Consider the following 24,214-nt stretch of genomic DNA (forward strand, 5'->3'; position numbering starts at 1 on the left):
ACACTTGCAGAAAAATGCAATTGCCCGACCCCAGAACACTGCTTTGGATTTTCATCCTTGTCTTAATGCATGCAATTCTTCCCTGCCCGATCGAGTGCCCGGCCTAGCTATATCTGTCAAAACACACACACACACACACACACACATATATATATAATTATTGTTGTTTCTCTTATACGGAATGCTATAGCTAGCTAGGGCTCGATCTATAAATTTTTGCTTATTGATTAGCTAGGTTACGTAATATATCGATAAATACCAATGACATACGTGAGGTGTTTGTAGAAATACAAACAGGTTACATATGGTGGATGATGAACTGGTGAGATGCATTGTTCCCACCCTATAGAATTTACTGTAATAGCATCAGAATAAATTTGAGATATGGACAATATTGATAAATTTAGATATAAACTCAATAATGCTAAGCCTATTCTAAAATAAGTTGATGCACAATTTTTTTTTTCATTTTACACCCACTAGCTCCACATACGCAAACTTACTATATTTAGCACACATATGTCTATAATTAGTAGTATTTTCTATTTTTGATGACACTAAATTGCCTTTCAGATTTGATAAAACTATATATGGTATGTTTCTCAAAATTAGCATCAATTTAAATTTCAAACAGTAAACTAAAATTTAGTTGACTTTAACTTTATATATAATTAATTTTACATATTTCTTACCTTATTTTATATTTTCATTACTCACTCGATTGCATATACACTCTATAGAAGTATTCCATTTTGTAATAGATTGGTAGCTAGCTAGATTTAAGTTTCATTTATGTTAAAAGATGAAAAGAGACTTTGATTAGAGTCTTCATAAAGTAGGCTATGCTCTTCTTCTTGCCTTCGATCCATAATACTTCTTGCATGCATATGCGTCTCTATGAGCTGATTAAATAAATATTTTGAAACAAAATAAGAATATTGAAGCAGAAAAATTGGGGAAAAAGTTGTGACATTGATGTCTCTACGTACTACAAGGTACACAATTTTGTTATTTGACCGTTTATTCTCTATATGATAAGTATGTTATTAAACGATAACTAAACCTGATCGAGAGAACTTTTTACTCTCAAAATTACATAATTTACCTATAACCAAGTACTCAAGGCTTGAGTAACTTAATGTTCAACCTAAAAAAATGATCACAACAGTATATATCTATACCCCAATCATAGGTATAATTTAGAATAAAACCTAACTAATAGGTACAATAAAAATAAGAGTCTAATATATAGGTAACTATGTGAAATCAAGTTACTTAATTGATAATATATATATATATGACTACATATAGATAATGAATTCTCTCTCACTTACCTAACTTGTTTGTTATAAATTTGTAGAAACAATGCATGATCCTAGCCATAATAATTAAATTGAAAACAACAAAATAATTAACATTATAAAAAAACTAATAATTAAAGTATTTATGACATTGCGTTAATTAAACATTTTTATAATATTAATGTTATAATTAAATAGTGGCAAATTGTAATATTACAAAAGTTAAGACATAAAATGTATTATAGTCAACACATTTTATGTGTTTATTAAAAAAATAAATTTAGTGGGTTTTATTTAAAAAGTATCTTCAAAATTAAGTGTGAATTTAATTAGTCCGACAATATATGAAATTCTGAATAAAATTCAAGATTGATTTGAAAGATCCCTTATGTCTCTACTTTGGCAATGCAGAAAGGAGCACGCCGAACAGAAAACAGTGTCAAAATGTCGACTAAATTGTGTGTGTGTGTGTGTGTGTCTAAATCCATGATTCAATTCCATCGGAGATGAAGGGAGTCTAGCTAGGTCATGTCTCTATCGTTAGCCGAATGTTGTGTTGGCCGCCACAAGTCCACAACTGCCCAAAAAGGTATACTCAGAAGGCACATTGCACGCATAATCTGAATTCTTTCACCTATTGAAATAACAGTGTCTTTTTTCTTTTTGTTTTCATTTTGTGATATTAAGTGCTCAAACTCAGCTAATTATTGGGGCAGGCCTCTACAAAGAAGCGAATCCATGGTTGCGGGGTCCGACCCACCAGAGGTGGTAATCTGCGATTGCTTTGGATTAGAGGGATTTAACAATGAGTGAAGCACAGTTAGCACACTGTCTAACTAGTGGAGCTTGATTAATTGTAAATTTTCTGGAAAGCGCAAGATTGAATGATGTTCTACTTCAGCGTGCTATTTATGTACGGGGCTTCAGCTTGGATTCTAATTTTTGACTAGTTAAAAATGACTTGATGTGATATCGCACTCTTATATGTTGAATCACTTGAATGACATCCAGATCATATTACATGGTAATGGAATTAATCGGTGCTAATTCGAACTCGATCTTATGTATTAGACAGAAGCATGAGAACTTAAATCATACTTGGGAGTTCGTTGTTGCGGCCACTGGCCGGCCATTCTCATCATTCTTAACAAAGTTGCCCGGTTCGTCGTTTCTAGCTCTGCCACCAAAACTTTGCCTAACCCAGTTGATACTGGATATATAGAAGAGCTTAGTTAAACTTAATGTGGCTAGGATCGAAATTTACATTTATTGAAGTCATATATATGTCGTTTGATATGGTTTCTTACTCTTGAAGTGAAATAAACCTTATATTCTACTTCACATGCATGAATAAAGCAAGCCAGTATCAAGTTTTCTTTCGAGTACACAATCTAGTCTAAGTTCCTCATGATCAGGACTTTCGACACTAATTGACCCAAAGGTCAGAATACCCTTGACTGTACCACTATATGTAGGAAAAAGGGACATGCTCCATATGTAAGCAAAATATGCATATAGTTCATGACTTCATCGAAAATAAAAGGAATTGGTTCATGACCTAATGTGATCAAAATTTCGAGTGTCGACGATGATGATCAGACACAACGACAAGTCGAGCAAAACTAATGTGCAAGAAGACGACAAGTGAACAACGCGAAGAGGAATCACATGCAAAATGTGGCAGCAGAGTCCTCGACATGAAGCCACATCAATTTCATAGCTTTAACGCTTCTCACCGTTTTAGGGTTTACTTCCCAAAACTATACCACCCTGAAACTTGTTCCTCATGCACAGCCCCATCTCACCCTCCTCCCCACTACGTGTCACCACCTCTAACCCTCGAACCTTCTATAAAATATAACCACCGTTCTACCTCTTCCATCTCAATCACTATACTTGCAAAGTCACAGCTCGTTTTCCTACACTGCCAAGAAAGCTAAGCATCATCAGTAATGGCCGACCGTCCTCAGCCACACCAGATTCAAGTGCGCCCGGCACAGCCACGATTTGACGTCGGAGACTACAAAGGCATGCAGTCTCAGCAACACCAAGGCCCATCGACCGGCAAGATCCTCGCTGTGATAACTCTCCTTCCCGTCGGTGGAACCCTTCTTTGTTTGGCTGGACTCACACTCATGGGCACCGTCATCGCCCTTCTTTGTGCCGCGCCTCTCTTCCTTGTCTTCAGCCCTGTTCTTGTCCCTGCTGCCATTGTCTTAGGCCTTGCCGTTACGGCGTTCATCACATCAGGGGCTTTTGGTCTCACTGGACTCTCGTCGCTGTCTTGGGTCACAAATTTCCTCCGAAGGGCAACTGGAACGGTACCCGAGCAGCTGGACTCGGCCAAGAGGCGCATGGCGGACATGGGGGAGTATTTGGGACAGAAAACGAAGGAGATGGGTCAAGATGTCCAGCATAAGGCTCAGGAAACAAAGAGGACTACGGAGACCCGTTGAAGGAAGACTTGAGTGTCTCTTTGAGAGTGGAAGGGAAATAAAATGTACGAGTGTTGTTTTGCATAGGTGTTCCTAGATGTGCTGCATGTGTTTTGATATTTTCGTCAATGCATTAGGAAGGTAGATAAATTTGGTCATTGCTACCTGTTTCTGGCACTTCTTGTTTTCTACAGTTTTGTGTTTACCGTGTGTTCTTAATGTAATGAGTTTGGTTCACTATGTTCCCTCCCGAGTGAACGTTCCCCTCTCAGGCGTATTTGCTCAGCAAACCTTCTTAATGTATTGAATTTGGTTCACAATGTTTCCCCCTCTCAACAAAAAAAAACAAATCTCCCTCTACAATCCAGAAGGACTAGCCTCGAACACAAAAATGAAGGCGCAAGGTGGTTATGTACCGGATGACTAATTCCAATGATGAACAGATACTTCACTTCCACACAGCTGCCGATACCAATGATCCTTGATATTTCAGTTTTTTTTTTCACAAATATTTGATATTCCACTTGATATCTAAAACCCGGGCACAGTATAATGTATATACCACAACAAGAAACAAAGAGGACTACCGGACCAGAGACGCGTTGAAGGAAAGACCTGAGGTTCCGTTGGTGTTCCTGGCTGTGCTGTGTTTTCATTTTATGGCCAAGGGATTACGGAAGTAGATAAATTTGGGCCAATATCTGGCACTTCACGTTTTCAACAGTTAATTGCGTCCATTACATTAAAAAAGTATGGTTCACCATGTTTTCCCCCTCCCGACTTAACCCTCTTAACGTAATGAATGACGAATGAGGATGGCTGATGGCTATGCTTCCCTGTCAACAAACCGGACAGTTTCTTCCCCATACAAACCAGAAAGATCAACCACGATATAAAGCACTGAACCAAACGGTAAAACTGATCACTACCAAATGACTAATTTCCAATGAGCAAATACTTCACTACCAGATACCAATGTTCTTCGATATTTCTAGATATACCCTAATATTTGAGCGCTCAATATTTTCTACTTGATATATCCTAATAATTTAGCACTCGATGAATGTTTTAACCTGGGTATTGAATACACTATGATACATAAAAGCATACGAAACAAACTAACCGTGAGCATCTTCCATCTTCAATGCAGTAATAAAGCAGAACAGAACAATACAAAATAGCCAACCATATCCTGACTCCTGAGGCTGGAAGCAGATAAATCTATCTCACTGAGATACATATTGTGATTCAGCGCCAGCAGTGAGCTCAGAGTCCACAACGGCGGGATCAGCGTTTGAATCGTTGGGTATCCAAAAGGTAAGAACAGTCGATGCAGCTGCAAACATAGCTCTGCGAGGAGCCCACTTCAAACATGATGGGACTCCGATGTGGCTGTTCCAGCTTGCAACCTATAGAAATGGATATAAATTTAATGGGTATGAGTATGCAGGATTTATTTCTAAGCATATACAACTAGCTAGCATGACTCAACCCTGAGAAGGTTTCCAGAAAAACCATAACACAAGTATGAACAAATTATAACACTAGTGTGTAAACTAGATTAAACAACTGAAACGGTAGTAAGTGGATGCTTCACATCGGAGGTAGGCAGCAAATTGAGCAATCAGGCTGTTTCCATATGTTGAAATGAAACAAGAAGGGGTTATCAGAGGAAGGGAGAGCGCCTAAGGACAGTCAAAAGGCCATTTTGTAGACTAGTGACTAGTGAACCAGACTCATTCACAAAATCAAAAAGGATAAGGAAAGAGTCACCCTGCTTAGTGACTAGCTTCGGAAGCTAATTATCACAAGTACAATTTGTAGAAAGTAGAAACTGATACCTCATTCCGCCTGTTGATGCTCCAGGCATGCAAATTTCCATCTCCAGAGCCTTGTGAACATGAAAGAAAATGACATTTAGAAAACACACATATATGGTATATCTATAAGATATCAACCAGTGCAAAAGCCTTATACCTGACAGCACATACTGGCCATCTGGGGTAAATGTCGCCTCTATACTCGTATTTGGAGATGGTTCCATGCTGTAACCACATCGCTGCAGAAGGGAAAGATCAAAACCGTTATACATCAATTTAACACCCTTATAATTAGATTGAATATATAGCAGAGGCATTTCACAAGTTTGTGTGCAAGCATTAAAGTGTTTACCTATTTGGTATGCAAGGGCACACCCAATGTGTAAATACAAAATAATTTAAACAAGAAATTGTACCTTATCTCCTGCATAGGCATCAAGAACATAGATGTTATTGTTCGTGGTGGTCAGTAGCATTGATTTGCCATCGCTGCTAAATTTGATATCGCAAACTTCAGCTGTATCTCCACCAACTAAGAAGGTATCAAATGGGCCCTAATTAGAAAAACTTTCGGTTAAATTCATACTAAGAAGATAATGATGTGTGTGTATATATACACACATCATTATATACACACATATTGCCAACTAAAACTTGATTAGGTTATGACCTTGTCATACGAGCGTGAATCAAACAACTTGATAGCACCTCCTTCCATGGCTACAGCAAAAACAAGACCTTGTTGGTCATAGGCCACTGTAGGTCTACCACGTAGATGTAAAATTCCCTGCAAGCATAAATTACATTACTGCTCATCTAAATACTATGGATCTAGTTTCCTGGTTACTCTTATTCGACCTAAAACCAATTAATGTTTTAAACAGAAACCTACCTGGCATGTATTTACACGAAGATCCCATATTCGAACACTGTGATCCAATGAACCAGACATGAAGCTATCGTTGATAGGTGACATACACAGGGAAACAATTCTACACCAGAAAAAAATGAGTAAACTTCCTTGCAAGATAAAAGAATGATAAGTGCAGCTAAACAATGGAGAACATGAACAAAAAAGAGAAAAATACATTTTTTGTAAACTGAGACCTTGGGGTTCCTAAAAACTATTTTGGTACAGATTCCTACTGCCTTGATTTGGAAATTATTACAACAAGCATTCCATGAAAATTAACCAGTGAAGAAGTGTTCCAATCACATTATCTCCTTACTGTGACAGAAACCTAGGGTAATAGGATCTACCTCTCTTTATGGCCTTTGAAGTAGCGAAGGCATCGATTATCATACATTGACAAATACCGCAGTGATTCTGCCAGAAAAAATTTGGAGTCATTTCTCAAATATATTGAGGAATAAAATATCACAATAATCAATAGCACTTCATAAAAACTTGCCTCCGGTGGAATCCAAATTATATTTTGACGAGCATATCACAGAGCTCGGATGATGAGTAAAGCATATGCGATCCGCTCCATGTTTCTTGTGATACGTAGTCTTCAGCAACCTGAAATACATAAAAAGTATTTATACAAGTAATGTAAAGACATGAATACAGGTTCCATTCACTGGTTTATGTAAGCTACATCTATAAAACACAGTAAGTTTCATACTGAGGATCAATAATCAATACACATACACCTTCAAAAGTCTTAACATCAATCAAGCATCAGCACCACATAGTTACAAATCATTCACAGACCGCGGATTAAATGCTTAGAAACTGCAATGTAGTCCACTTAGACAACCAAAACTCAAGCCGACCGACATTCAACTTCAAATAACAAAACATTATCTCCTCAAATAACAACTACACTATCCAATTTCACAACGAATTCAATACTCACTAAACCAAAGCAGTTACTACGAGTATCCATGCGCATACAGTAAACAGTTAAATTCTTGCAAATACAAACAGTAAACTCACTTAGCAGTAGCAATGTCATAGAGCCGCACAGAGTCATCCTCACTAGCAGTAACAAGTAAATCCTCCTTCCGATGAAAATCGAGCGAGTTTATCTTCCCTCCCTGAAATTTTTTACCTCATCATCAGTAACCTATACTCACACTTTTTACTACAATCAGTATAAAATCAAACTTCTCAATTGCTTATATTGATTGAATTAATAATAATGAAGTCGCTAATTCAAACCCTAGGCGGTAATCAAAGCCAGCTCAAATTCAAAGTAGCTAAACTGATTTGGATCGGCGAGTATGGATTGTGCTGGAATAAGAAAGTAAAGCAGAGCAAACGGAAGAAGCTTACGAAGTCGGAGAAGACGGCGCCGATGGCCATGCTGCGCACCGTTTCGTCATCGAGCTCCGTCAGCGATGACGTCTTCATCATTGTGAACGAGTTTTACAGAGAGCGAAACCAGAATTGGAATTTGATTTATAGAACTGAAGGAGAGTTTGTTGTTGGGCTACGTAAACGGGTCTGACATTTGAAATTGGACGTCGCTGGTGGCCCAAATTGATTCGATGAATTTGCCAACTCTATTTTTAATTATTTTTGTTTCTACAATATTTTCAGGGGTCGTCTAGAATACCTCGAGGTATAACATACTCTCAATTACTAATTTTTGAACTAAAATTATAATTTCATTGAACTAAATTTACAGTATTGAGAACAAAGTTACAATATATGTTTTTTATATTTACAAATAACTAAATAAATTTACCGAATTGACAAACATTTGTTCATAATCTTGTAATATGTTATGGGTGAAGTAATTACAACCAATATAACTAGAATTACCCAAATTATCAACCTATTTACCACAATGTCAACAACAAATTTGTAATGATATCAATAAATGAGGGTATCACATACTTGGAGGTACTTAAGAAAATTCAATATTTTCATACTTGTAATTGGATAGAAATTAGGGTGTTGGAAATGATTCAATTGTTGAAACATCTCACCGTAAGAAAAATTATTTTCTAAAACCAATTAAATGGTCTAAAATTTAGATATTGATATCAAATTTTTCATTTTGGCTCCCCTAGAATTAAGTTTGCACGTGAATTGTGTATAGCTTTGTGTTATTTTCCCTCTACTTTAGCTAAATTTAGCTAAAAATAAATTGGAATCAGAATCGGAATCAGCCTTCCTCAAGTTAAAGATGGCAGTAGTGGATGGCAATTGGAATGAACGAGTGCAATTCATGCAACTCCACCTTTATCTGATGACAAAGCTTTGATTTGCAATTGCATCAGGTATTAATGCCTGATCGGAGGGATTGAAGAGCACGTTGTAATGGGGTGATTTGGAAATGTCAGCACCCAACAGCCAAAGCCTAAGGAGGATACATGGTTGATCACAAGCAGCAGCTATAGGAAAAGCTGCATAGTATGAGGGTTTACCGTTTACGTACGTATGTGTTTCTTCGTTCGAAGAGGTTATAACAGGACTGGATGATCATTATCTCATGTAGGTTTTGAACCAAGTCAATTAAGAGGAGGACTGCAGTTTGGAGGAGAACCATGCATGCATGCACGTACGTAAATACTCAGATATATTCTGGTTTTCAGGATACTTCTACGGTACGTCATTATCAAGATTCAAGAGGGATTGGCAATGGCACCATATTATCAATTGTCTAATTCGTCTCTTCGAGAGATCGAAATTTCTGTTCAATACTTCGATTACATATATATCCCAATGAACAAAGACTAACATACTCAAAATACTCGATCAAGTACGTCAAAGACGCACAAGCAAGACAATTATATTCAGACAAAATAGTTTTAACCACGGTTATCTGAGTCCTCATTGTTTTACCCACGGTTTCTTAACGATAGAGCAGAAAAAAGGTTGCTCCCAAGAACAAAATTAATAAAGAAATATCCCTCGCCATCGGTCTTATGTTTATATTCCTGATCATGAGTTGGCATTTGGTATCGATCGGCAGAGAGGACATAGGTGGCTGAGTTCCAGCGACTGCGCAATGCAATGTAGATGATAATGATGTCCGCAGGGCAATCGTGTAACCTTGTCTTGTTGTTGCTGATTATCTACAGAAGCCGCAAAATCCTCCAAACAAATCGAACACGCCGGTGTTCTTGTGATCACAGTAGTATCAACTGTCACTTGCCTCAAACCATCAATCGATGATTTACTCGCAGGAATCATTCCACCTCCAACTACGTCCGTCATCACCGTCCATGAGGTACTTCACGTCGAACACTTCCACATCAATATGGTGGGCAGAGACGGCCGCGTCGACCACCGTAGCCAATTCTTGAAAAATAGCGGGCAGTACATGTTGGGGGACACCCATGCGTGTAAGAATTTTAGGTATTTTCGTCTATACTCGTTTACATTGCTTGATGACGATGATAAATATCGCTTCATCTTTGAAAACTTGACCCAATAACGTTTTTTAGCCATCGGTAAAGTTTGTTCGTACCTACCGGTAAGTTGGCTCTCTGTTGCCTGATGCAACTTAACACTGATTCGAAGCATGTTCCCCCACAAGATTGATCGGTCTCTTTGATACACATGATGTTCATAATACTCACCCATGATCAGATCTGGGACGAACAAGTTTTGTCTCAAGCTTAAGCTGCTTCTATCTCAATTCTTAAGAGATAGTAACATCTTCGGTTGGCAACTTGGCATAATAGTGGTGTATTTTTGTAGAATATTCTAGGGATATTTAGTCTCCTTGTAAATAAAGGTGAAATATTATGTGTAATCTTAGAAGATATTCTCCTACTAGACTTTGTATTGTGATATCTCATGGAGAAGAATAGTATCATACAATACTTGTACCATCCTATTTTGCTTTGAGAACAATGACTGATTATCTTTGGTTGGCATTGAATATCGATATCGACAGAGAGGACAGAGGTGGATGATCTCCAGCCACTGGACAATGCAATGTACATGATAATGGTGTGTGCTGGGCAACCGATCGAGTAATGGAACACAGGCGTGTGTGTCTGATAATAGTAACATCAAGTGTCACCCTGCGATCCAAACCCTCAGTTGATGATTAAGTAGCAGGAATGAAATCGTAAAATCCTTGTCCATCTCCATCAACTCCAGCACTAATGAGTTTAAACTCGCAACTTAAACGACTTGGTCATTTCGCCATCCTCACACAAAACTGTACAAGTTCAGTATGAAAGTCACAATATTTGAAGCTCTACTACGAAATTCAGGGGAGATAGCAACTTGTCTTCATTGTCATTTGCTTCGAAGACTATCCTATAAGGCTAAAAGCCTACAAGTTAAACCATCTGGGCGGACATCATTTTATATGGTATTATACAATGACTTGCACTATGACAGCTTCCCCTCGTTGCGATAACGACTAATAAGGGGGTTACACGCAGATTTTGCAATGGATGCAACATATCAACTAATCTCCCACCCTTTCCCACAATAATATCAGAGTATTATTAGTCGCGATCTGGGGATCAAATCCTTCTTCCCTTTTTTAACCAAAAAAAAAAAGGCATTTACTTTCTCAGCATCTCCATCCTGCTACCATAAAACATTTTCAACAATCAGACCCATAGTTTTGTTTTGTTCCTTTTTTTCTTGTGAAATCCACTCGTAGTTAGTAATCCTCACTAATATTAGTAAATATTATTATGATGGGGTTAGTACCTATTTTCAGGTATCAATACAGGACATGACAGCAGGAAAGGTTCGGGTCGGAGCTTTCCGACAATTGCTATACTAATTACAGTCGGTGAGCTGAACATTCGAAACTTCATACACTAGGAGAGTTCAAATATGAACATGTTACAATTGCTGCATTAGTCTTCTCGTTTGTCAAGTAACCAGTATTATATCCATATTGGCAAGCTTAAGCTGCTTCTCAAGAGACAAGTAGTCCTTCAAGATTACACAGGTAGAATGCATCATGCGCAAAAGATAACCAGCCATGGGATTCTCACTTTCATCAATAGGTTGCATACTGGGCGGCATATCCTTTCCCCGTGCCACATGTGCCGTCCAATCATAAATGCGCTCTGTTGATGCAAAGAGAGAAGAAACGACAGATTCCACGACTCCTCCCCAACTAGAGTTTGAAAGAAGAGAAGAAAGGGTGACTGGTAAATCACTCAGCACTTGTTGTTTGTCCAAAATGAGAAGTGGCATATATTTGCTCCAGCTACCAGAAAGTAACCCAAGAAACCTCAACACCTACATATGAGAAAGAGTGTATAAAATATTAAATAGGAGCTTGAATTCTGTTAGTAGAGGAAAGTAAATGGAAATCTCTATATCTACTAGGAAAGGGAATGGTACTATGTGTATACCGTCGACGGATAACTTGATACACAGCTAATTTCAGCTGCATCAATGAGCCATTGTCTTTTGATACTTCCGTCTGCATGTTGCAAAGCTGCTACAACTTCCACAAGCACGTCCCATATGCCTGAAAACAAACGCAGCAAGGATAAATTTTTATATAGCTTGGGAAGATCATAAACGTGATTTCTTACAATATGGGATAGGAGTTGTGCTCAGGTGAGAAAGCCACGGTGCATTGGATGAATGAATATGTTAATGTCTATATTAATTAGGCCACATGGGTTTAGTTGGAAGTCCTATAATCCTACATAAAAGTTTTTGTGTCACTTTGATTTTCTATGATAGATTACAATTAAGGGAAAAAGACTATATATATCTATAGTAGAAATTGGTCAAAATACTAACCATCGGATTCAGTATTCAATATCAGGGCTTTTAGTCTTCCCAGCTCAGTGAAAGGGATGAAACCAAATCTAACTAGCTTAGCTCTGGCTTGAATTTTTTTCAAAACTTCTGCAAGCCGGCCATCTCCTTGTTTCAGGCCCTCCTGTGAAACCTGTGAGACAATGCAATTAAACAAGTTTACACATATGTGCCAGAATGTTAACTTGTATCCTTGTATCTTATTTATTAAAATAAAGTGTTGACACATTACTAAAGCCAGATATAATTTCTAAGATACAACTTGGACTTAATTTGTGTAACTTAATAAATTTTATCACATTTACAGACTGATTAGACCAGCATATTTATCAAACAAGTATTACAAAGATTTTTGAAGAAACAGTATAGCATAGATATACATTATCAGCATACGCTTACCTGTAAGAAATCCATTAACCAATGTTTTCGAGCCTTTCCTAAGCAGGTCACTGCCTCAGACCACTCCTTCAGAGAATCTAACTGATCTACTACTACATCGGTTACCAATTGCCTTGCAGGTAACAACGAAAATAAAACCTCCATGCATTTTTCAATGTGGGATATATACTCGAGAGAATCTAACGAAGCCTCGTCTAAACACTCGTAGAGACCCTTCCAGCATGAAATCCGCAACAATCTTGTCTCATCAGTGTCATGTGATTGACGTGAATTAGCTGAAGAGAAGTAGTTGCAGAGATCATCAAATAGTTTCTCAAGCCTGGAACCGGAGAATAATTTTACGAGGTCGGCAAGATGGTTGAGAACACAAGATTGCAGATTCAACTCTAGTGTACTGAATCTGGACAAATCAGATAGCTCATCAAGGAAAGTTAAGAGTTGGTCAAATTTATTTGCATGAGCTAATGAGAACTTCAGACATTCCTCCCTAAGAATTCCTTTCCGGAATGATGAATCTGTTGGTAACATCTCTGCAACTTGTGCCTCATATCTCATGCCACGTCTGATGATTGCTCCCCAGTTTAAAGTTGGCAACCTAGGAGATTGTGAAAGACACCTTACCACAGTTATCACTGTGCCAACAGGAGAAACATTACCTGTCTGAAATCATAATTTGATACATTAGAAAGATGCATAGGAAAACAAAGAACATAATTTTCATTTTTCGTGTAATAATACAATTCAACTCAGAGCAGGAAAAGGGACAAAAAAAAGAGAAGAAAAAAGCAGCACTATATGCATTCTTTTCAACCCACTTCTGTCTTCTAATCTTTTTACAATTTGTACGTAACTATCATAGAAGTAATTCCCCTGTGCTGTATAAGTAAATCAAATTTCTCATGTGCAAATCAAAAGTACAGGGGAATATCTAAGACTTCATAGTTCATACAGTGTGACGTTTTTTAGATCAGTAAGAATGCAAGTCTAGTATAATCAACAGTCATAATAAGTTAACAACAGCACTCATATCTCTCAACATGCCAAAAGAAATAAACAAAGGAAGAGAGAAAGAAAGAAACAAGTACACGTGCAACAACAAGTAGACATCCAGAAGAAAAACTGCCTAAGAAGGTTGTACCGCTATAAAACTATGAGCAAGAAATATACCCTGGTAAAATTGAGATGCATTAGCCATGAAGAAAGCTTCATAACTAAACTGTCATCTGCAAAACTTTGGGAGACAGATTTTGAAGCACCTGAATCAGTATTAGTACTACTTTCATCATTGACAGCGTCCTTGGACAACAAATGATTTCGAAGAAACGAAGCTGCCCATGCAGCATACTGTTGCAATTGCTGATCATCAGATTTCTGTGCAACAAGAAATATATCCTGCATCAATGATGTCAAATGCTGCTCACAAGCAGGATTTGAGAGAAGAGGACCCATGACATAGCCAGATTCCTATCACAAGAAACAAGAATGTCAATACACATGTAAAGAAAGAACCCAACAAAAACAACAGTAATAATGTCAATTAGTGTACCTTTGGTTCAAAAGCTGCCTGCACAGAGGTTACTGGAAGCCTGTCAAGCAGGATCCCGGCACCTACTCCAATAGAGTTAATAACTCCAATCATCCCTCCGAAATGGACTAAAGGAGGGTAAGGACTAGAATAGCATTTTTTAAACAATTCTAGCAGACCCTTTACACGCTCAACTTGAATAGCATGCACCCCTTCGTTCAGTATGCAGGAAAGTAGATTGCCTGCCCCTATGCATGAACCCATCAATAAGCTGTGATAGAAGGTGCCAGATTTTTTGACAGACAGTAATTCAGAAATCAGATCCCTGTAACCATTTACTAAATGGTTTACTTCGGTCTCATCCATTAATTCTACTCTTTGGTAAAATGCCACTACAATGGGAATCGCAAGACAAGATCCTACAGACAAAACAATCTCTGAACCCTTAGAGTAGCAATCAGAGCCTTGAACCAATCTATTCATATGTGGAACCCACGATATCATAAGATCTTTTATCTTGAAAATAAAATCATGCGCCCCAGCTCTGTACATTGCCCCAATAGAACTCGCCAAACCAAGAACAAGTCCGGCAATACCCCAGATATCTTCAAGAGAGTTATCGCAGTTCTCATTTGACAACTCAGCATTTGTACTCGTGTCTATATCATATCTGCCACGACAGAAATAAGCAGAGAAACTTTCAAAAATATCAGGAGCCACTTGAGTGATCTCACTTATCATACATAAGAATGCCTTAACTATGTCACCAAGCAAGTCCCTTTCTGACATCTTGTCTGAGTCTAACTCTCTGCTAGAATTATAAGCAACATCAGCCTTGGTAAGAAGATCTTGGCAGGAAAACCCCAAGCCAACCCCACAGGCTCCTTTGACAAGGGTGCTTTTGCTACTATACATCACCTGAAGGCATGCAATATCGATGAAAACAGAAGTGGGGAGACAAGCACCAATATTAAAATTATAGTAATTCAACAATCAAGAATAGGAATCAAATAATTGAACCTACCTCAACAAGTCTTGTGATATTCTCATACTTTTGCTTATGATCAGTAACATGTAGGCAACTTGAGATTAATCCAAGTGAAATTGCAGCAGACCATTTGCGGTATTCATGCTCAGGCTGGACCAACCAATTCAATAGAAATTTTGAGGCAGCTGCTTTAACAGTATGGGCAGACGGAGGTAAGACCTGACAAAGAACCAAACCTTAAGGCTGGGCAGAGTACACGCACTAATTACTTCAATAACTTAATCCTCACAAGAGAATAGGCCGGAACTACAGGGAACATCGAAGATCAGTGACTAACATTAATATTTCTTCCTTCTTTTGTTTCACATCGTTTCTAGGCAAGTTGGTTGAAGCTTCGGTGCAGCTCGATATGAACATTACTGTAGATCTTCCTTACACCAATTATTGTATCATTCTTATATCATGCCACAGTTTTTAGGTGTCCATCTTGTATACTTTAAATGCAAGAGTTTGCTTCTGTTTTCCATAATATTATACTAAAAAAATGGACAGCTAGAATAAAATTGAAATGGAGACAAGTCAACTGGTGCTGAAATTGAGCAGCTCAACATGAATAATAATTAACAATATTGAACGGGTAAATGTAATTACTATTTAATTTTCCAACACGTCCAGCGCCTATGGGGTAAAATATGTTCTCTCGTTTGTATGTTTCATCTAGGGGAAGTCGAAGACAGTTAATAAATTTTAGTCCTCCTGGTTCTGGTTCTATCACATGCATCAGTTAAACTAAAAAAATATTTAAAAAAAATGAAATACATGGTAGGCTTATTAAATTTACATAAATATTCCACAAAACATATCTTACCGCACAAAGGGCACCAACAGCTAGTGCGATGTTTTCAGCGGATCTAGGAAGAGCCTCTTCTGCTATTTTTATCATACTCTACACATTTAACATTGTATAAATTGATAAATGTTAGAACAGGTTTGGAAAACTACTGGATATATATATATATATATATATTATGAAATTGAACCGGACGATATATATCTATCAAATGATTCAATTGAATGAACCTTTAGAATGTCACTAGCAGCTTTACTAGTTTTATCCAAGGCGACAGATGACGCTTTTGCATCAAAGGACATGACATCTGCCCTCAGCCAACGCCGCATAAATGATTTCCATGATTCCAGTGACATAAGGGCAACAAAAATATTTCTTGAGAGCTGAAGGGAACAAGCTAGTTCCACCAGAGCATTCTCAAATCCACAATGTATATCCCGGAAACTCTATCAAAAAAATAATGTAGATTCAAAAGACAGCCGAAGACACAGCTTAATTGAGACATGAAGCACAAAAAAAAATTGATGTAAAATCTTACCCTTGACAGCCTTTGGGTGTTCATATCTTTAGGAGTAAAGGAGAGACATAGCAAGGCTGCACCAGGTAAGTCCCTCGCATCACTTCTTTTCCCTGAAAATGAAGTAGTTGTTCTCAGAGTAGGATACAGATATGCTATGCATGCCAAAAATAACAAGAGCAGATCAGAATGATGAAGTTTGATAATTTATCAAAAATGAGAACCTCTACTATTACTGATATGGATGTAGTGAATCAAGGTAACTTACAAAATATTAACACGAGGATTTGATGATTGAAAATAATAATATTAGCACATAGTTTCTTTGTTAAATGAACCTCTATTGACAAAGGATTGCAAAATTTGGCCAGGCAACCTCAGTTGGGTGTGCATGTGTCAGTATGTCTGTAAGTACCTGAAGAAAAGATCACCTGAGGAAACACATCCAGCAGCTTCTCGATCTTACTTCCTGCAACTCTCTTCTCCTTAACTAGTCTTCGCCTTGTGCTAATTCATTGAAATTAAAGAGTTAGAAAAAAGGGGTAACATCAGTACCATGTGTGGCTAAAATGTGAGTTTATTAAAGGATTAAGTTGCTTACAGGTGCTCATATGTTATTATCTTAACCAAAAGTGCTTCCATGGCATTGAGTATAGTAATCTTTCCTTCACAAGAAAGCAACTCCAGGATCCTTTCCTTGAAATCTTGTATTTTTTGTTCAGCATATGATACCTAGGGAAAATTTAATAACATAAGAAAAAAAACATTTTTATGGTTAAAATTTTCATAGTTAACATTTTCATATCCAATTTATTTATTTATTTGCAGCCATTCAGTAAAAAAAGATTACCTCAAATTGGGCCAAGGCCTTAAAGGAAGAGGCCCTGGCCTTTGCCCATTGTGTCTCCACACCAGGATGAGCAGAGATGCTAACACTCCATAAGATCTGCAAGATGTTTTCCGAGACTTCAGGATGTGCTTCAGCATCCATTGCACCCCACCTCAGAAGAAGGCAAAGGCTGCCATTAAGCAGAAGTTAAAAGGGGCAGGGTAGTTTTACTCGGAGATAATTTACTATGTTGAACAGTATCAGAATATAACCATGTAGACAAAACAAGGCAAAGAAGAACAATTAACAAACTGTGACATGTGAGTATATAACCAAAACTAAACGGATTCACCTGGTCATGCTAGATACCTAAAATATATTTAGGTCAATTTGTATTTTCTTTTCTTTTTTGGGACGATGTGGGTCACCTCACATATATTAAGGTCGATTTGTGAGGAACTCCTTTTATTGATTACTGAGCACAACCTCTAACTATACCTGTTTCCAATGGTAGTGACAGCAATTATCTTAATCATGGTATAGTCAAGCAGACCCATTACTAAAAGCTTAATACATTCTCATGCTTACCTCTGAGCAAGATTTGGGTCGACAGTGTAATCAAGAACATGTTTCCGGATGACATCCCAGGCTGTGTAAAAATCTGAGCAGAAGATGTGGACAAAATTTTAATCTTACTACACAACATTAAATAATAGTATTCAGAAAAGCACTCTAGTATGTTTGTTATTAGCTCATCAAACAGAAACAAATAAGGTTACAGGCAACAGGATTACCAATCACGTCAGCTTCACAAAGGTGGCCAAGACTTTGAAAACCAAAAGCTTGAATAATTGGATCATTGTTCTCAATACAAGCCTGTTGATTGAAAGACAAAAGGAACACACCTTAGAGCTGAATGCTTAACCAAAACAAAGAGAATAAAGCTTCAAGATAACCCATACCGAGACAGATAAGATGAGGTCCACACCCCTATCAGGATTTTTTCTGCAAACATCCCGAACTGATGCAGCCATACTCATGCATATATTTCTCTCAGACTTTAAGTCAGTGAACCCTTTTGGAACCAACACTCCCTAAAATGATGACAAGAAACAAGACAAATATGAAAAAAAAAACTAGCAATAGAAACAAAGAAAAGCAGGGGCACATTATAAGTGGCATTTGGCATCTGAGATATTTATCTTCCCTAAGCATGACCATGTTAAAACTTCAGTCAGTTATTAAATAAAATAAAAGTAATACAATGACCATCAGATTAAGAATTTTACCTGCAAACTCCCAAAGGCACGGTCATTAGTCTCCCAGGTCTGACAAAGTAAGCGAATGGCTGTCGCATGTAAAGTTCTGAAAATCAAATGACCATTAAAAACAGGCTTTTGGGGGAAAATAGATTACCCGAAAAGAAACTCCTCTAGATGTCAACTTTAAGAAGAGCCCAAAATAGAGTAGTTTAGTGATTCAAAACTACTATTTTGCACAAAAAATCTAAATGCAACTTACAAAATTTCTACTTTTTCTGTTCAATTGATAGAAATGCAGAGGAAAAGAGCTAGATTATAAAAGTGTGCCTCTTTATGAGTGGAACACAAATACTAGTTTTGAGATTGCTGAAGAGTGAAGAGCTTAACATGGATGTTATTTTCATCAACAACAATGAACAAGACTTAAGGGTCCATTATGACACCTAGGACACATGAAACCAATTCCGAATGTCATTTAGAGTCAAGTGAATTGTTTGAGATATCCTTGGGATGTTTGAAAATATACATGCATTAGATAGAATATACTCTAGGAAGTAATTAACAGAAAGTACTACAGCATTTAAATTCGTGGATATTTACTGTACAGTATGTAATACTCATTTTGGTAACAAAACCCATTAGTATATCAATTCATCTTTGAACACTTCGACATAAGGCCACCTTCTGACCAGAACAGATATACGAGAGCAAGACCCCAAACTGATCATAATAATACCTAAAAAGAGAAGATTTCCATAGTACTTACGCTTTTGCATCCTTCTGAAGCATTGGTAAGATAGTCTGAACTACAAGAGGAATCATCACAGACTGTGAGGCAAGTGCTGGAAGCATTGTCAAAAGTGTTGGCTGCAGATACAGTTAAATAGAGTATATTAAGATTAGGAATAACCAAACAGAACTGCTCATTGTAATCAAGAGATAAAGAGTCCAGACTACAAATGTAAACTTACCAACATGGTAAAGCGACTTATATCTTTTCTAGTGAATATGTTGTTGTAAAATAGGATAGCAAGCAACATCTGAGCTCCCAATCTAGGATCCATCGTCGAAAGAGCAGCCAAAGAATCTAGAGCAGTACTTCCTTGTACCTCATGCATCACTAAAAGACCAGCAATGGCAGAGAGTAACAAGGGCATCTCTACAACAAATAATAGTCAGGAGCACATAAATATCATGTAAGTGAAAGTAATATTAACAATAAATGCAGAAAACCAAATAACTACAAGATATTTCATGATTAGAAACTTGAGGAATGAAATTGCTTTCTAAATATTTTACCGGTTACATAAATCTCTTGAGTTTGCGAGAGAGGTAGGGAGGACTTTCGTTTGTCAACAATCGATAGAGTATACTCTTGTAAATGAGAAGCCCAGGATCTCGGTACATCATAAATCTCCTTGCTATTAGTTTTACCAATAGAAGAAAAATTTAAAAACAAGCTGGACAACGAATAAGAATCCTGAAAAGCAAAAGAAAATATAAAGCAACCATCACGTGCTACAAAATAGAGTAGAAACATTAATAATCACAGCATAGATCATTGACTAATATATCTGCATAATATCTTTCCTTTTTATAATAGGGTTACAAACTGGGACGGAAAAACAACGTGACCAAGAAATTGAATCATGGAACACGTTCACACAATAATAAGATAAAATTTCACTGAATACTTGGATATTGCAACAAGACTACATGGAAAAGAATCACAGATGTGAGAAGAAAAGAGAAAATACCTGAAACCAGAGATGCTGTAAGGTTCTAAACACAATAGATCCAGGTGTGCTTAAAGAGGGATCCCCTGCTTCTTTTGCTGGTTTATCCTTTGGTACTACCAAAACTCTTATTAGAAGTCTTTCTAGCATGACAAGCAGATCTGTTGCCACTCCTTTAACATGTTTAGAAGGAGATGATAGTAGACCATCGACAGGAAATATGAACAAAAGCTCCTCACTCATACCACCCCCATTTTTGTCCACACCATTTTCTACGCCAAAAAACAAAAAGAAACTTAATAACCAAAAGCAACAAAAAAATCATGCAGCAATAAAAACAATGGATATGACACTGATGTAAATTTCCTAGACGGATTTATTTCAACCATACCATTTCCATACTTCCACTTCAAGAGAAGGTGCAGGAGTTTCAATGTGGAAAGTTGTTCATGCTCAAGCTCTGATTGGACAAGGATAATAAACACCGAAAGCATAGCTGAAGATAACTTAGGTACATAAGGGAACCCATTATCTTTCTGGGACAACAACAAGTTCTTGGACAGTTCAACTAAAGGCTCAACTGAACCGGAGTGCTTATGACTAATTGTGCAAATCGATATAATTTTCTCAAACAGTTCCAAACCACAGAGTTGAGCCTCAGCAATCATCTGCCATCAAGGACGACGAAAATATCAATTTAATTTAAAAAACAACAACAAACAAAAATCGAAGAAAGGAGAGAAAGAGAATACAAATTAAATAGAAAGTCTAACAGCATACCAATCTAGTTCCCGCTAAATGCCTCACAACTACTGTATATGCATCCACCAAACATTCTGCTATATATACAAAATTTCTGAAATCCTGAGAAGAATTATATAAAAAAAATGAATTGAATTATCATCAAGCCGATGTTAACCAGTGGAGCTTTAACATAAATTCATCATCCTCTGAAATTTAAACTACCAAATCATGCTCAAATGAAGGCATACTTACTTCCGACCTCTTGTGCGGAACGTAATCAAGACATTGTGTCAGCAATTTAAACACAGGCATTGCATCATGAGGAAATGAGCAGCAAAGTGATGCCAGTGATGAGACTAAACGCCTCGCAAACACAGACGAATTTTCCGAAAACGGTATCCTCAAAATCGAATAGTTTAGCAACGGCCTCAAGAACTTGCATACTTCCACCATTCCCAACTGCCTATTCTGAGCCATAAACAGTAAAATCTGCTGCACAAGTTCATCCTCCGCATCGCTCCGGCACGAAAGAACCTAACCAATTTCAACAACCACAGCTCAGTTAAATCAAAACCTCTCTATAATCTACCAGCATTGCTATTGAATTCAATTCCTAAGCAAAATCTACAGCTTCTGAGCAATCATGGATTTCGTTTTACCTTAATGAAGGGATGAGACTCAGTGTCCGTGAAAGACCAGCTGCCATTGCTCTTCTGAAACCCTAGCCGGACCAAAAACCCCAAACCTTTGACGAAGAGGCCGACGAACTTGGAGTCGGATCCTTCGAGCGCGGACTGAAGCTCCAGCAAGCCGCGGCGTAGATCGAATTTGGAGTCTTCGGCGGTGGCGACGAGGGAGCAGAGCTCGCGAACCGATTGGTCGACGACGGCGGGGGAAGAGGAGTGGAGGCACTGGGAAATGGCTTCTCTTCCGGGTACGGAGTCGGAGTCTAGGTGCTTCGGGGCGGATCGAAGCTTCGAGAAGATTGAAATCACGGCGTACTTTTGGAGGGAGGGTTGGGGAACCCGAGTTTTCTCCAGTAAGAGAGTGTACGACTCCATCGACTGAGAGAGGATCAAGTTAACACTCCACGGAGGGGAAGAACAAGGGTGGCGGTAAGACGAAACGACGCCGTTAGGAATTTATTTTTTCGCTTTTATGTAAAATTTAAATCCAACAAGACGACCGCATGGGTAGACTATTCACCGTGAAATTACCGATGTTTAAAAGAACGAAGACGAGGCGTTTTGTCGAAGAGAAGCCTTAAAGCGCCGAAGTTAAGTTTCATACTTATAAATATTGAAATAATAATAAATTAAATAAATATATGTGGATAATATATTCCTACTTTATTCAATTAAATAAACAACTCGAAAATTCTTAATAATTATATAATCCAATAAATTCATCTTCTCAAATTAATTTTCTCTTTCACTCCTAAATTTATAATTAATAATATTGTTCTGTTTTTTTCATTTATTGATTTGAAACTCACCAAATGATCGATAAAAGCAACTCAAAAAATTTTAACATCTATTGAACAATTTTATCTCTCATATCCTAACAGAAGTTTATCAAAAATTCTATGTAGTTTTTTAATTGATACATGAAGATTGATAATCTTATTTATCGTATTTTTTAACAATAAAAAAATTAATTAATCATGTTATTCAATTTATTATTCCGAAATTGGGTTTTCCTAAAATAAATAAATGATTGACAAAAAAGGAAAAAATCATTTATATTGGCTAGTTTAAATTAGACAGGTTGGAATTATTATTATTATTTTTTCACTCTTGTATATCTTTTTGGTAATTTCACATGCATTGAAAAACTCAAAATAAAGTTGAGAAAAAAAAAGGAGATCTAAGTGTTGTTTTAGGAGGTGTGAATATAAGTTCCCTTTTCTCATTTTAATTTATTCTCTATTTATCACTAAAGCTCTTGGATACACATTGACAATAATATTAAATTCATTTAAATGCGTGACATAGAGTGAAAAGTGTGTTGAGGCGACGCATTTCGTGTAAAAAGCCTTACATATGGAGCCTTGAGGCGAAATTGACTTGCCTTACCTCAAGACACGCTAGCGTTTTTAAACATTGAAAATTACCAAAGAACGATGCGACTCAAAAATGACAAAATAGTTTAAAGGAAAACATATGTATTGACTATTATGTACTTTTTTTTCGTTTTGCATCACTGTCTGTCTTGGTCTTGTTACTTGGCAAGAACAAATTAACCTTATGGGGACATTGGTTATGAGCTAGGAAAATTTGAAACACAAGCAGTTGTCACGGCTGGGAAAATCAACCAATATATCTTGATTTTATATGCAATTCTTTTCCCAAATATGTGGGGTCCAAAGATGCATAAAAAAAGTTGTAAAACAAAAAAAAATGTTTGTAGTGACATTTTGTTTTGGGAAATATCACATGTACTTAAGGTTATTGGTTAAACATTATAATGGTTTGGAATTGCTATGGAGCGGCATGAAAAATTGGTTGTACTATATTTGGTCTAAGACTCTCGAGTTATACGTGTTGTACTGTTATAGTTGAAATCTATGTAAATTATACGTTATCGTCAAAACACTTCATTGTACTATTGCTCTTCCTAGATGATTGTTTTATGATCCTTCACACAGTAGCATATTAATATGGATTTGATAAGTAGGTTAGTCAGGATTGTTGTTGCCATCAACTCAGCTAGTGTTCGTGTTATTCAGACATTAACTTTTATTTACTGATGTTTTTTAACTTGAAATATTATACGTAAGGTCCAACATTATTTTATCTGAATGTTTTCAAGAGGAAGGGAAATATGCGTGATCGTGCCTTGCGCGGTTGAGCCATATCACTTAAATGATAGTTATTGGTTACGGCGGTATGTATGTTGATCAAGTATTGAAGCCAAAATGGGATGAACATAAAAATCAAGGAAATATCAAAGATTATGTCAGAGTCTTATGTCCATCGTTTCTTTGGACTGCTCTATGGGACAAATACATAGGATGAAAACTCATAGGTAATTTTCTCCGCATTAGATTGTAACATACAAATAGGTTTATGAGTGTAGCGTATAGTGTATCCGGTC

General features: G+C 37.2%; 3 protein-coding genes across 5 annotated transcripts; 1 reads left to right on the forward strand and 2 right to left on the reverse strand.

Moving 5' to 3' along the window:
• The first annotated feature begins 3,251 nt into the window (after positions 1-3,251).
• On the forward strand, positions 3,252-3,757 carry LOC126799940 (oleosin Ara h 10.0102). Its single transcript, XM_050527204.1, has one exon. The coding sequence runs from the start codon at positions 3,254-3,256 to the stop codon at positions 3,755-3,757; it is 504 nt and encodes a 167-aa protein (XP_050383161.1). The 5' UTR covers positions 3,252-3,253.
• An 887-nt stretch (positions 3,758-4,644) lies between these two features.
• LOC126799308 (protein ANTHESIS POMOTING FACTOR 1) lies at positions 4,645-7,959 on the reverse strand. The gene is made up of 10 exons (XM_050526484.1): positions 7,838-7,959; positions 7,499-7,599; positions 6,969-7,078; positions 6,817-6,883; positions 6,449-6,548; positions 6,227-6,343; positions 5,973-6,110; positions 5,714-5,795; positions 5,578-5,627; positions 4,645-5,145 (listed from the first exon to the last, which is right to left on the reverse strand). Exons 1-10 carry the CDS (start codon positions 7,916-7,918, stop codon positions 4,963-4,965), a joined length of 1,029 nt encoding a protein of 342 aa, XP_050382441.1. The 5' UTR covers positions 7,919-7,959; the 3' UTR covers positions 4,645-4,962.
• Positions 7,960-11,151: 3,192 nt separating this feature from the next.
• Positions 11,152-22,215, reverse strand: LOC126798447 (protein RST1). Of its 3 annotated transcripts, none has more exons than XM_050525419.1 (25): positions 21,778-22,215; positions 21,371-21,652; positions 21,155-21,238; positions 20,766-21,042; positions 20,396-20,646; positions 19,938-20,118; positions 19,610-19,797; positions 19,405-19,505; positions 18,666-18,741; positions 18,339-18,470; positions 18,171-18,252; positions 17,965-18,037; positions 17,398-17,566; positions 17,149-17,279; positions 16,963-17,054; positions 16,569-16,660; positions 16,261-16,476; positions 16,049-16,126; positions 15,217-15,399; positions 14,214-15,110; positions 13,835-14,131; positions 12,668-13,327; positions 12,251-12,401; positions 11,851-11,969; positions 11,152-11,734 (listed from the first exon to the last, which is right to left on the reverse strand). In XM_050525419.1, exons 1-25 carry the CDS (start codon positions 22,177-22,179, stop codon positions 11,360-11,362), a joined length of 5,589 nt encoding a protein of 1,862 aa, XP_050381376.1. In that variant the 5' UTR covers positions 22,180-22,215; the 3' UTR covers positions 11,152-11,359. The 3 variants fall into 3 exon arrangements, with proteins under 3 accessions (XP_050381376.1, XP_050381377.1, XP_050381378.1); XM_050525420.1 differs by having other exon boundaries at positions 18,339-18,391; positions 18,665-18,741; XM_050525421.1 differs by lacking the exon at positions 18,339-18,470.
• Positions 22,216-24,214: the final 1,999 nt, after the last annotated feature.

This window comes from Argentina anserina, chromosome 6 (genome assembly GCF_933775445.1).
Source record: "Argentina anserina chromosome 6, drPotAnse1.1, whole genome shotgun sequence".
Taxonomy (NCBI): Eukaryota; Viridiplantae; Streptophyta; class Magnoliopsida; order Rosales; family Rosaceae; genus Argentina; species Argentina anserina.